General features: G+C 48.3%; 2 protein-coding genes across 2 annotated transcripts; both read left to right on the top strand.

The window, feature by feature from the left end:
* Positions 1-3,148: 3,148 nt before the first annotated feature.
* Positions 3,149-6,201, top strand: CCL14 (C-C motif chemokine ligand 14). The gene is given in 4 exon segments (XM_025362034.1): positions 3,149-3,279; positions 5,403-5,414; positions 5,417-5,516; positions 5,968-6,201. Coding segments are annotated over 4 exon segments (279 nt in total). The 5' UTR covers positions 3,149-3,200; the 3' UTR covers positions 6,056-6,201.
* A 1,395-nt stretch (positions 6,202-7,596) lies between these two features.
* Positions 7,597-11,444, top strand: CCL16 (C-C motif chemokine ligand 16). The gene is made up of 3 exons (XM_025363709.1): positions 7,597-7,733; positions 10,606-10,726; positions 11,140-11,444. Exons 1-3 carry the CDS (start codon positions 7,658-7,660, stop codon positions 11,279-11,281), a joined length of 339 nt encoding a protein of 112 aa, XP_025219494.1. The 5' UTR covers positions 7,597-7,657; the 3' UTR covers positions 11,282-11,444.
* The last annotated feature ends 1,036 nt before the right edge of the window (positions 11,445-12,480 follow it).

Raw genomic sequence — 12,480 nt, 5'->3', positions numbered from 1 at the left:
TTTGGCCGAGCGCAGTGGCTCAAGCCTGTAATCCTAGCACTTTGGGAGGCCGAGGTGGGCAGATCACGAGGTCAGGAGATCGAGACCATCCTGGCTAACATGGTGAAACCTCGTCTCTACTAAAAATACAAAAAAATTAACCGGGCGTGGTGGCAGGCGCCTGTAGTCCCAGCTACTCAGGAGGTTGAGGCAGGAGAATGGCGTGAACCTGGGAGGCGAAGCTTGTAGTGAGCCGAGATCGCGCCACTGCCCTCCAGCCTGGGCGACAGAGTGAGATTCCGTCTCAAAAAAAAAACAACAACAACAACATGTTTTTATATACCATTGTAGAATTCTATATATAATAAAAATATCAATCAAGTATGAGGGCTAAATAATGACCTCTTCAGACAAGCATGAACTCAGAGGGTTTATGTCCTACAGATCCTTCCTGTACTGTTCAGTTTTTTAAATCAATATATATATGTGTTGCTTTGAAAAACATTTTTAAATATTTTTAAAATAGGCTCTTCATATTCAGCAGGGGGCAACGGGAGGACATTTAAGGTCTCTAATTATGTTGCTACAAAATTTCATTCATCTGGTTGTACTGCAATTCTCCTTTACTTTTTTTTAGTCCCTCTTTGAGTTCTGAGACTTCTGGGATCACGGTCATCTTCATTCCCTCCCTCCAAGCCTAGCCCAGGACTTGGCATATGATACTGTGTCAAAGAAGTGATGTGGTCACAACACCTATTCTTTTTTCCTCCTGGGCATACAGATGATGTATATTTTCCATCCCTTTGTCATTATGGTGGAGCCAGGTTACTTGATGCTGGCCATGGAATGTGTGTGAAAGTAATTTGTACCATTTTCAGAACTAATCCACAAAAATCTCCCAATCCTCCTCTGCCTCTCCCTTTTTGAATCAAGCTTGGAGGCCTTGTGCTGAAAACGGTGGCATCCAAGATAGAAACAGGCCTGGTTCCTGAATGAGTACATGGAAGATCCCAACACACACGCCATCATCCCACTACTGACCCACACTGGACTGTAACATGAGCAAGAAATAAACTTTTATTTAATTAGTCTGCTGGACTGTTTATGATAGCAGTTGGCATATACAGACTAATGTAGGTAGGAACTCAATACTTGCTGGAAGAGTACAGAAACTTCCTGTAAGGCTCCTAGAAACAGCATGGCAGGTTGGCTAGTCTCCACAAAAACAAGAAGCAAGCATTATTTCTTTCCAACTCACTCTGCCCATAAACAACTTGCTTCCTGAGATTGTTCCTAATAACAACTGTTATCATTTAACTTGAAGGGTTTACATAATGTTGTTATTGATGATAAGAAATATAGAAAATTTCTGGCCAGGTGCGGTGGCTCAAGCCTGTAATCCCCGCACTTTGGGAGGCCAAGACGGGTGGATCATGAGGTCAGGAGATCGAGACCATCCTGGCTAACACGGTGAAACCCCATCTCTACTAAATAATACAAAAAACTAGCCGGGTGAGGTGGTGGGTGCCTGTAGTCCCAGCTACTCAGGAGGCTGAGGCAGGAGAATGGCGTAAACCTGGGAGGCGGAGCTTGCGTGAGCTGAGATCTGGCCACTGCACTCCAGCCTGGGCGACAGAGCCAGACTCCGTCTCAAAAAGATAAAAGAAATATAGAAAATTTCTAATCAATGACTGTCTCCACAACTAACCATGAGATTTCAGCCATTTCCTATAAGATGCACATATGTAGACCTGGCTCAATGTGTTTATTCATCCTTCTTTTAAAATATGTATTCATAAGCACCTGGTATACACTAGATTCTGTGTGAATGGGCAAAGGTAAACAATAGATATTCTCCGCCCTGATGATTCGGATGAGGAGAGGAGATTAAATAGCCATCTAACCGCATCAACAAGCAGAATGGGGGATGTGCCCCCAAGAACAGCATGGCGAGGGCACTAAGCTGAAAGCCTGCAGAGATGAGATTTGTCCTGCAGCCAAATCACTGTGTGAACGTGAGCAAGTTACTGGCCCTTTTTGATTCTCAGCTTCCATTCAGTAAAAGGCCAGTTTAGACGAATCAAATGGCAAAAACATAGCATGCAAGCTGCACTGCAACAGAAACTGCACGTCGGTCACAGCAGAGCTTCCCAATGTGCCTGGACATGGCCTCAGAATTATTTCCAACACAGAGTTCCAGTGCCATTCCCCTACTAATCAATGAAATCTACTAGCTATCCCTGAATTAGACATTTTCTAACGTTCCCACCAAGCTTCTCTGTAGCGAAAGTCAGAGAAACCAGAAGGTTCCAAAGAGATCCACTATCTGATCTCAGAAAGGACTAAGACTAAAGGCTTTGTAGAGAACCCATAAGCTTTTGCAGAGCTCCGTTGGGAGTCTCGTGTTTCTTTATGGCATAATGGATAAAAATACAGACCTGGAAGCCAGACCTCCTGAGTCTGAACCCCAGTTCCATTTACCAATTGTCCAAAGCTTAGGCTTTGATTCTGAGCCTGTTTCTTCAACTGCTATTCTAAAGGTTAAATAGGCCAATATTCATAAAGCATCTGGGACAGTGGCTTGTGTGTATAGCAACTGTTATGTAAATGAATTATCTACTGAGCACCACAGCACTTCTGCACCCCATGGTGTGGTGACCAGGGTGGAGATGAGACTAAGAACTGCAGGTTCTGCTTACGAGTTTAAGTTAGGATTTCCCAGTCTTGACCAATGAGACCAGACTCGGAGGAGTCCAGGCCTCATTCCACTACCCCAAACACCCTCTAGTCTCTAGATGAACAGATCCTGAGTCTCCAGGTTCCACGTGGCCTGTTCTAAGGCCTGAGATGCAATTAGATTCAGGACACATCCAGCCTTGAGATCTTTTGCTAAGTCGGAGACAGTGCCCCCAGCCCCGTGCTCACGTTCATGCCTAGAGAAAGGCTTATATCAACAGAGCTGAACTTCTTCCCACTGGGGATGGAAGACCATTTCCTCCCTTAAGCCTGGACTCTCCCTGCTTCCTTCACACCACTGTCAACAAACGTACAGGATATGAAATCTCTGAGGCATCGCTGCTTTCCTACTTCCCTTCCAAATCTCAGCTCCCTTACTTTAAAAACTATTTGGCCTCAATGATCATTTCTCAACAATTCCTCACCGCAGGAGCCTCAGAAGCCCCCACCAAGCCAGCTCTCCTCCTGCAACAGCTTCCCACAGCATGAAGGTCTCCTTGGTTGCCATTTCCTTCTTCCTGCTCATCACTATCGCCCTAGGGACCAAGACTGAATCCTCCTCTCGTGACTGCAATGCCTTGTCTTCCTTCCAATCTAGTCCCTGCAGGGAAATGAGCAGGAGTGAGGTTGGGCTCAGGGGGAGACCAGGAGCAGAGACTCGAAAAGGAGGGCTGGTATCTTCTTGAAATTGTGTGTATAGCAACCATTATATAAATGAATTATCTACTGAGTACCACAGTACTTCACCCCATGGTGTGGTGAGCAGGATGGAGATCAGACTTAGGACTGTAGGTTCTGCTTAAGAGTTTAAGTTAGGCTCTCCCAGCCTTGACCAATGAGACCCGACTTGGGAGACTCCAGGCCTCATTCCACTACCCCAAATGCCCTCTAGTCTCCAGATAAACAGATCCTGAATCTCCAGGCCTCACGTGGCCTTGATCTCTTATCATTGCCCCCCAGGATCAGTCCCCCCTTGCCCTCAAGGACATGGAATGAGGCCAGCCTGCCTCTCTACTCCCTCAATTTCTCTGTCTTTGCCACTAAGCAAGAGTGGCCCACCCCATGTGGGGAATATTTCCTCAGGGAGATTAGGAGCAGTGTCTTGAGCCTCTCAAGGGCATTTTTCTATTGGCCTCCTGAGGTTTGGGCCCAGCTGCTTCCAGCGTCACCTATGCCCAGTGAGTGCATCATTGCTTGCGTATGGGCTGGGGGGAAACACAACAGTGCGGGGTCCCTCCTATGCCCCCTTTTCTCAGCTGATTTCTTAGAATAAGCTGCCTTTAGAGACAACCAAAACTATTTATCACTCTTCCATTTTACCTACTCTTCTTTTCAGAAACTGGGGGGAAACAGAAGGTTGTTAAAATACAGCTAAAGTTGGTGGGTATGTGCACAGTTTGACTTGCCCTCTCCGATGTCATTTTTCAGCTCAGAGGAACAAGGTGGGAAAGTATAGGAGCTCTGAGTGGGTCTCAGGAAACAGGCACCCCTTATGCCGTTCTTTGGATAGTGAGGATGCTGCCTGGAGTGGAGCTGGAAAACAGGACCAGCCCTTTCCACTCAGGCATCTGGCCACCCTCAGTGACCTCTGAGGCCATTGCGATGCACACTCAAGTTTCCATTCAGCAGGGTCACATAACATGCACACACCTGATTTCTCCACTCCATAACCACAACATGCGCCTGTTTGTACAGGGCTCTTGGCCTGCAATGTCTTTCCTGCTACCTCTATAATTCAAGCTTGGGGTGACTGCTGTCACCTCCTTGTTTCTACTATAAGAGCCATGAAACTTCTCAATCAGAAAATACATGAAAAATCACCTAATACAGTGATTTTTAAAACTTTTTAGACCACAAAACTTTTTCTTCAAGCAAAATTTTCCACAGAGGCCCAATATGTAAAACAAAAAAAAAAAAAAATGGGTTGAGTAGGGTATAAGACACCACTCTTAAATGCAGCGGGGCCTCCACAATAGTCCCTGAGGCCCCCAGAGCTCCAGGGAGCTCAGTGTAAAAACCACTGATCCAGTCCAAGGATCTCATTTACAGAGGAGGGAACAGGGGGAAAGTAAAATGGCCACAGTACAAAGGATGCACAGGCAAGGTTAGGTTAGGATTTGGGTATCCTAACTCTGTGGCCATTGTCCTTGGGGCTTGCTGTGGGCATCCTGCTCTCTCTGCAGCTTGTTGGTTCAGTGGGGACATGGGCAGGGTGGAGCACTAGGAGGGGTGGGTCTGCATTCCCAAATGGCATGTCCCCAAATCCCTATTGGGATTTCTTCCAAATATTCCTCCTATTTGGAGCATCTTTCCCAAATAAGGCATAAAGGCTGCATGACATTGGCCAAGTCCCTAGCCTTCTCTGCCAGACGGCCCCCAGAGATGCTGTGAGAAGATCTGAGCGTGCTGCTCTTCAACCCCGGAGTTGAAAGTCATCCACCAGTCTTTCCAAGAGGGGTTGAAGAAAAGGAGGGAGGGTGATTGCTGATGAGGGAGGAGGAAAAGAGGAGCCCAGGAGTACTACAGAGAAGAAGAAGAGAAGATGAGAAAAGCCTACTCTCCCCTCCAAGTTCTGCGGGGCTGTTTCCTCCTTCCTTCCCTCCTCCATGCCCTCGGCTTGCAGGACCAGCCAATGGTATGGCCTTTAACATAGGGCCCCTCCTCAGCATCCAATGCTCTCTCCTCAGGGGGACCTTACCACCGTCAGAGTGCTGCCTCACCTACACTACCCACAAGATCTTACGTCAGAGGATTATGGATTATTATGAGACCAATAGCCAATGTTCCAAGCCCGGAATTGTGTAGGTGGCACACACACATCACACTGTGAGGAGAGGAAGCCAGCAGGGCCTCCTCGAGGGAGGCAGGGAGTGGTCGTGGAATGGGGACCCCCAGTGTACCTCCCAGGTGTGACTACACGGGAAGACGCAGCTGACAGGCAACCCGGGTGCTTTCTGGCTGGAGCCTGCAGGAGCCATGGGGAAGCTGACCCCATGGATCGGGGGAGGTGACAGAAAAGGGAGAAGAAGGCAAGAGGGCACTTCCTCGGGGGGACACAGAGACTAGATGGGTCTAGGGGTCCTAGGGACCGAAGAGCATGTCTCAGAGAGGAGACAGGCCCTAAGCGGCCTCTACCGAAGAAAGGAGAAGCAGTCTAGGTCAGGTGGGGAATTTAGGAGGCAGGGAGGATGGGCTCTCTCTTCCGGCCACTGGGCCCCTTGGTTTGTGATCCTTCTCCCTCTTGCTCCACAGCTTCATCACCAAAAGGGGCCATTCCATCTGCACCAACCCCAGGGACAAGTGGGTCCAGGACTATATCAAGCACATGGAGGAGAACTGAGTGACCCAGAGAGGGTGGAGAAGGCACAGCTCAGAGACCTAAAGGGAAGATGCCGAGGCCCCCTTCCTCCACCCACTCCTAACTCTCAGCCCCAGCCACCCTCTGGGAGCTTCCCTGCCTTGAATTAAAGACCACTTATGCCCTTCCCTGGCCTCATTCCTTTCTACTGGATTTACTCATTGGTCACGCACTGAGGACACCAGGGAGTCCAGCCCGGGTATGGCACCCTCGGCATCAAGCCTCGCTCTGCAGAAGTTTCACTGGAGCCTGGTACAAAAAAAATAGGTCAAGCCTGCAATGCGGGTAGTGAGAAGCAGAAAGTGAGAAAGAAAAGCAGCGTAAAGACTGTCTCCTCCTCAACAACAATACCAGACCCTGTTTTCTTAATGCTTTCTCTCCTGCAAGCACTCTGCTAGGCAGTCTGTATGCATTATCTTATTTAAGCTTCATGACAAGTGTAAAAGCTAAGAATCATCATTTGATTTTATAGGTAACACTTCATAAAGGGCTCTCTATAGCAGTCAAACTCCATAGTCCTTTTTTCCGTGCTGTTTCCAAGGTCTTTCTTCATTGCTGTCTGGAATAGGAGTGATTTATGAAGACATTTGATCTAATCTCTCCCCTTCGCTTACATACACCAGATTATACTATATTGTTTTACTAACAGCCTTCAGGGTGGAAAAGGGTCCGGAGGCACCTGAAGAGAGAGGAGGCTGTGGGGCAGGTCCAGCCAGAGCCCAGGCCAGAGGGGCTGAAGCTGGAGCCCTAGAGCACAGACGCAGGTTGTCACGTGCACAGAGTCGGAGCGTCCCCTGCTGGTCATGGTTGGCCACGGGGGCACCCAGGAGGGATCAGCGGGCTGGCTACACCTAAAAACCGGTCCAAAGTCCAAGGTCCAAAGAGATAAATAAAAACACTGACAAATAAGTCAAATGGTGCAGCAACAAATGGGGACCCAAGGATCAGGCACATTGGGGTTTTTTTTGGAGTATTAGCATAAGCTGTGACATGAAAAAGTGTGAGGTCAATCATGTGGCCTTGGACTGGGAGGGGGGGGCATATCCTTCTCAGAGGCAACTAAGCCCTACCCTTGCCTCAGTCTGGGCTCTGTAATCCTGCTTTGTGCTCATTCTCCCCAAGACTGATCACCTGGGGGAAGCTGGAGTGGTTCAACCCTGCCTGCCCCTTCCCCAACATACAGATGGCGGCAGGTAACATGGTGAAATCAAATAGATCTGGTTTTTCATCCTGCCTGTCCACCCAGGTGGACTTGGACAATTTATTTCGCCTCTAAGCCTCAGTAGTCCCAGGGAAGTCATCGTCGCTACTTCACTATTTTAAGGATTATATCAGATAGGGCATGTAAGGTAGCTGACACACATTCCTTCATGTGAATTCAAATTCTACTGAATTCAGCTCTGCACCAAGTCCCATCCTCCGCTGCCCTCTGTTTCAGCAAACACTGAGGCCTGTTGTTTCTCCTCCTCTACCCGCTCTGATGTGGTCAAGGTCCAGAGAGCTGAGTAGTTGGCAAGCGGACCACCAGCAGCAGACCACATCTTCACTCGGCTCTCCCCGAAGCTGTACGGCCCCGCTGAAAGGATGAAGGTCTCCGAGGCTGCCCTGTCTCTCCTCCTCCTCATCCTTATCATTACTTCTGCTTCTTGCAGCCAGCCAAGTGAGTCCACTTGTCTCTGTAGGGCAGGAACGAGAAAAGGGGATGGAGCAGCTGGCAGGGAGGTGGTGCCAAGGGCGCTGTTGGGTCTCTGGCCTCATAAGCCCCTGTGGGCTCTCCCCACCTTCATGCCTAGCTCCTGACCTCCAATGCTCCCCTTTGTAAGTAGAGCTGGGGTTGGTCCAGATCTTTCTGGGGTCAGTAGTTCCAGGAAACTGGGTCACCATTTCCTCAGGAGTCCCAAGCGTGGTGAGCAGGAATGATCACTCAGGAGGAGAGGCCAAGAAAGCTGCAGAAAATGCAACAAGAATTGCATGCAATGAAAGGGAGGGGGAAGCACGCAGATGAGAAAGAAAAGCGGTAGGTGCCCTGGAAGAACGAGTTACGAGAGGAAGGAAGGTTCAAACAATCATGTGGGTCTAAGCCCAGGAATTGGGAGTCTGAACCGAGACACCACTTCCTCAAAGTGGCTGGCACAGGTTGCTGGGACTATCAGACAACCAAAATGAGTCCCAGAGGAATGGCTGTTTGGGAATCTATGGTCCCCTTCTCCATCCCCCAGTCTATGACTAAATAACATCTGCAGAAAAGAGGAAAGGGGTTGAAAGGTTTTTGAGCTGTGGGGAGAAGGAGAATTGCGGCCTATGGAGGATGGGGTTTGTTTTGTCCTTCCGTATCTCCTCCCTCTGTCATCGCTTATGAGGACCTGGTGACGGGCGTGGGGGTGGACAAAGCTGTGTACCACCTGCCCTAGGCTGCCCCAGCCATTCTTTTCTCTCTTGTTTTTTTATTTTGTTTTGTTTTGCTTTTGTTTTTTGCTTGTTTTATTTTGTTTTGTTTTGTTTTGTTTGTGATGGAGTTTCGCTCTTGTTGCCCAGGCTGGAGTGCAGTGGCGTGATCTTGGTTCACCACAATCTCCGCCTCCCGGGTTCAAGTGATTCTCCTGCCTCGGCCTCCTGAGTAGCTGGGATTACAGGCACACGCCACTACACCCAGCTAACTTCTGTATTTTTAGCAGAGACGGGGTTTCACCATGTTGGTCAGGCTGGTCTTAAACTCCTGACCTCATGATCCCCCCGCCTCGGCCTCCCAAAGTGCTAGGATTACAGGCGTGAGCCACCACGCCTGGTCTCTTTTCTGTCTTAAGGTCACCCTGGCATGTAGTCTGGCCTGACTCTGCCTGTATAAACACAAAGGAGCAAGGGTCAGGTGCACCATGTAATCTGCCCACATACTCTCAGGATGACCCTGGTCTTTGTAAACTTTGCTTTGAGAACCAGTGATATGAGCATCACTTACGGAGGGACTGTGTGGGAGGGGGAGACAATGCTCTTTGGGAGAGTCAATCAGGCCAGTGCAGCGGGTTCAGGCTTCAAGAAAGACAGAATGGCCCACCCAAAACATGGATCAGCAAGATGGTGCTCTCAAGATGTCCCAAGCTTTGCCACTCTCTAGAGGCAAAGGGGTCAAGCTACAAAAAGATTTGCACTCTGAAGGTTTGGGGGCTGGGAGAGATCTCTGGACTGACCTCTTGTGTAGTATCCCCAATTGATGCGTAGTCAGGACAGCTCAAAGAAAACACAGCAACAATAACCAGTCAAGTCCAGTAGCCTGCATGCATCAAAGAGACGGGAGGAAAGAGCCATTTCCAAGGCAAGAAGAGCGGTCATTACTACCATTGGCTCTTAACTATAATAAGCACTGATTGAGCCTTTCTGTGTGCCAGACTCTGAGTTAAGGGCTTTCCAATCATTTTCTCACCGAATTCTAACCACGATCCTAGGGTACAAGTAAGTATCATTTACCCCCACTTAATGAATGAGGAAACTGAAACCTAGGGAGATTAGGAAATTTGCCCATGATTCAAGTCAAAATTCCAGTCAAGTCAAAATTCCAGCCCAAGCTGTCTGACACCAAAGCCTAAATCATGTACTTTTTCCTCCTGCTCTAACTTCTGTCTCTAACGGCTCTACTCTCTCACCCTTCCCCGTAACCTCCGCCTCTCCAGTGCCCTAAGATAGAGTCCAAATTACTCAGCAGTTCAGCAGGTGTGTGAACAGACCCTCCTCTCTCTCCAGTTTCATCTCTGCCCATTCATTCCTTCCTACCTTACATGCCAGCCACCTGGGATTACAGGCATGCACCACCATGCTTGGCTAATTTTTGTTAGTAGAGACAGGGTTTCACTATGTTGGCCAAGCTGGTCTCAAACTTCTGACCTCAGATGATTTGCCCGCCTCGGCCTCCCAAAGTGCTGGGATTACAGGCCTGAGCCACAACACCCAGCTGTGTGTCTAAATCCTGTTCATCCTTTACGAATCAATGCAGGCCTCACTTGCTTTGAGACTTCGTCCTCAACCACCGAGGATGGGTTAGGGGCCCCTCATTGTGTTCCCATAGCACCTTATACCAAAGTCTGTTCTACCCTGGACCACATTCTATGGCAGTGTTTGTTTAACTTTTCAATTTCCCTTTCAACCCTGACTACTCTGTAAGTTACTTAAGGGTAGTGACTGTATCCTCCTCATGTTTTTACCCCCACAGAGCCCGGCACACTAGCTCAACCCATGTTTGCCAGATCAAGTCACCAATAAACAAAAGAGTGAGCCAGCTTCCTCCCGGTTCCTTGGCAAGTGTGAATAACCAAGTCATTTGTAGTTGACACTCAGCTCAGAGGCTGAGGGTTCTAAATGTATGTCCCCCAGAGGGATTCATCGTTTGCCCTTTCTCCATTACCTGTTAAGCTAGCATTGGTCTCCTCTAACAGACGGCTTTGCTATCAGAGCAGTGAAACACAAATGATAGGAGACAGAGGTGGGCAGTGGTGGTCTTCCCCTCTGCTTCCCTGGCTCAGCTTGCAATGTGATTCCTTCAGAAGTTCCTGAGTGGGTGAACACCCCATCCACCTGCTGCCTGAAGTTTTATGAGAAAGTGTTGCCAAGGAGACTGGTGGTGGGATACAGAAAGGCCCTCAACTGTAACCTGCCAGCAATCATGTAAGCACATCCTTGTAGATATTTCTGTGGAGGCGGACAGGGAGCCCAGGGGCAGGAATGAGATACACGGGACCAAGAGGTCTCTATGCTAGAAGCAGTGGAGTAGTGGCTACGAGTTTGGTCTTTGGCTCTCACGGGCCTGGGATTAATTCCTAATTTTGCCACTTTTAGCTATGTGGTCCATTATGAAACCCAAACTTGAGGGTTTAGGCTGAGCAGAGAAGGGACTGAGAGAAGGGATGGTAAGGTTCTGAGGCCAGAGAGAGAGAGGCTGTCTGAGGGAACCCAGCCAGGAGAGGCCCAGGGAAGCTTTAAAGAACATAAGGTGAGCTCCATGTGAACCAGAGGTGGGGGTGTGCACTGGACCCCTGCCTGAGTCTGCAGCCCATGACGGTCTAATTCTGCCTCTGCAGCTTCATCACCAAAAGGAACCGAGAAGTCTGCACCAACCCCAGTGACGACTGGGTCCAAGAGTACATCAAGAATCCCAACCTACCTTTGCTGCCCTCCAGGAACTTGGCCACGGTTAAAATTATTACAGCAAAGAATGACTAAGCCCAGCTCCTCAACTCCCAGTGATGACCAGGCTTTAGTGGAAGCCCTTGTTTACGGAAGAGAGGGGTAAACCTACGAAAACAGGAGAAGCCTTATTAGGCTGAAACTAGCCAGTCACATTGAGAGAAACAGAACAATGATCAAAATAAAGGAGTATTTCGAATATTTCTCAATCTCAGGAGGAAATACCAAAGTTAAGGGATGTGGGCAGAGATACACTCTTTTATTTTTACATTTTTATTTTTATTTTTTTGAGATAGGGTCTTACTCTGTCACCTAGGCTGCAGTGCAGTGGTGTGATCTTGGCTCACTTGATCTTGACTCACTGTAACCTCCACCTCCCAAGCTCAAGTGATCCTCCCACCCCAGCCTCCCGAGTAACTGGGACTACAGGCTGGCACCATCACACCTGGCTAATTTTTGTATTTTTGGTAGAGACGGGATTCTACCATGTTGCCCAGGCTGGTCTCAAACTCCTGTGCCCAAGCAATCCACCTGCCTCAGCCTCCCAAAAATGCTGGGATTACAGGCGTGAGCCACCACATTCGGCCGGTGCACTCTTAATACATAGAAAAATATCTTTCACATCCTTCTCCTGCTCTGCTTCAATTTCTCACTTCACCCCAGTACACAAGCCATTCTAGATACCTAGCCAGTTTCCAGCCTGCCAGATGATCTCTGCCCTCTGGGTCTTGACCTATTAAGAGCCCCATAGAACTCTTAATTTTTCCTGCCCATCTTTATGGATTTTTATGGATCTGTATTTTCTTCAATTATTCTTTTATTTTATAATACAACTTTTCATAGGAAGTCAGGATGGGAATATTCACATTAATCATTTTTGCAGAGGCTTTGCTAGACCCTCTCATATTTTGTCTTCCTCAAGGTGGCATGGGTACAGAGAGTGCCTGACTGGGAAAGAAAAGAAAAAAAAAAAGAGTGAGCGAGAAGAAGAAGAAGAGACACAAGTCTCTACCTCCCATGTTAAGCTTTGCAGGACAGGGAAAGAAAGGGTATGAGACTCGGCTAGGGGTAAACTCTTAGTCCAAAACCCAAGCATGCAATAAATACAACTTCCTTATTTGGCAGCTTGATTCCTAACTTCCTGCTTTTTTTCTGCTAGGGTGAAAGAAGCTTAATCTCAGTTTTTTTCAGGGACTTCTCCACATTTCTTGAGACTTTTGTCAAGGTTGGGGGCC

The sequence above is a fragment of the Theropithecus gelada genome, chromosome 16, assembly GCF_003255815.1.
Source record: "Theropithecus gelada isolate Dixy chromosome 16, Tgel_1.0, whole genome shotgun sequence".
In the NCBI taxonomy this organism is placed as follows: Eukaryota; Metazoa; Chordata; class Mammalia; order Primates; family Cercopithecidae; genus Theropithecus; species Theropithecus gelada.
Note: the sequence above shows the minus strand (reverse complement) of the source record. Positions and strands in the feature narration are given on the sequence as shown.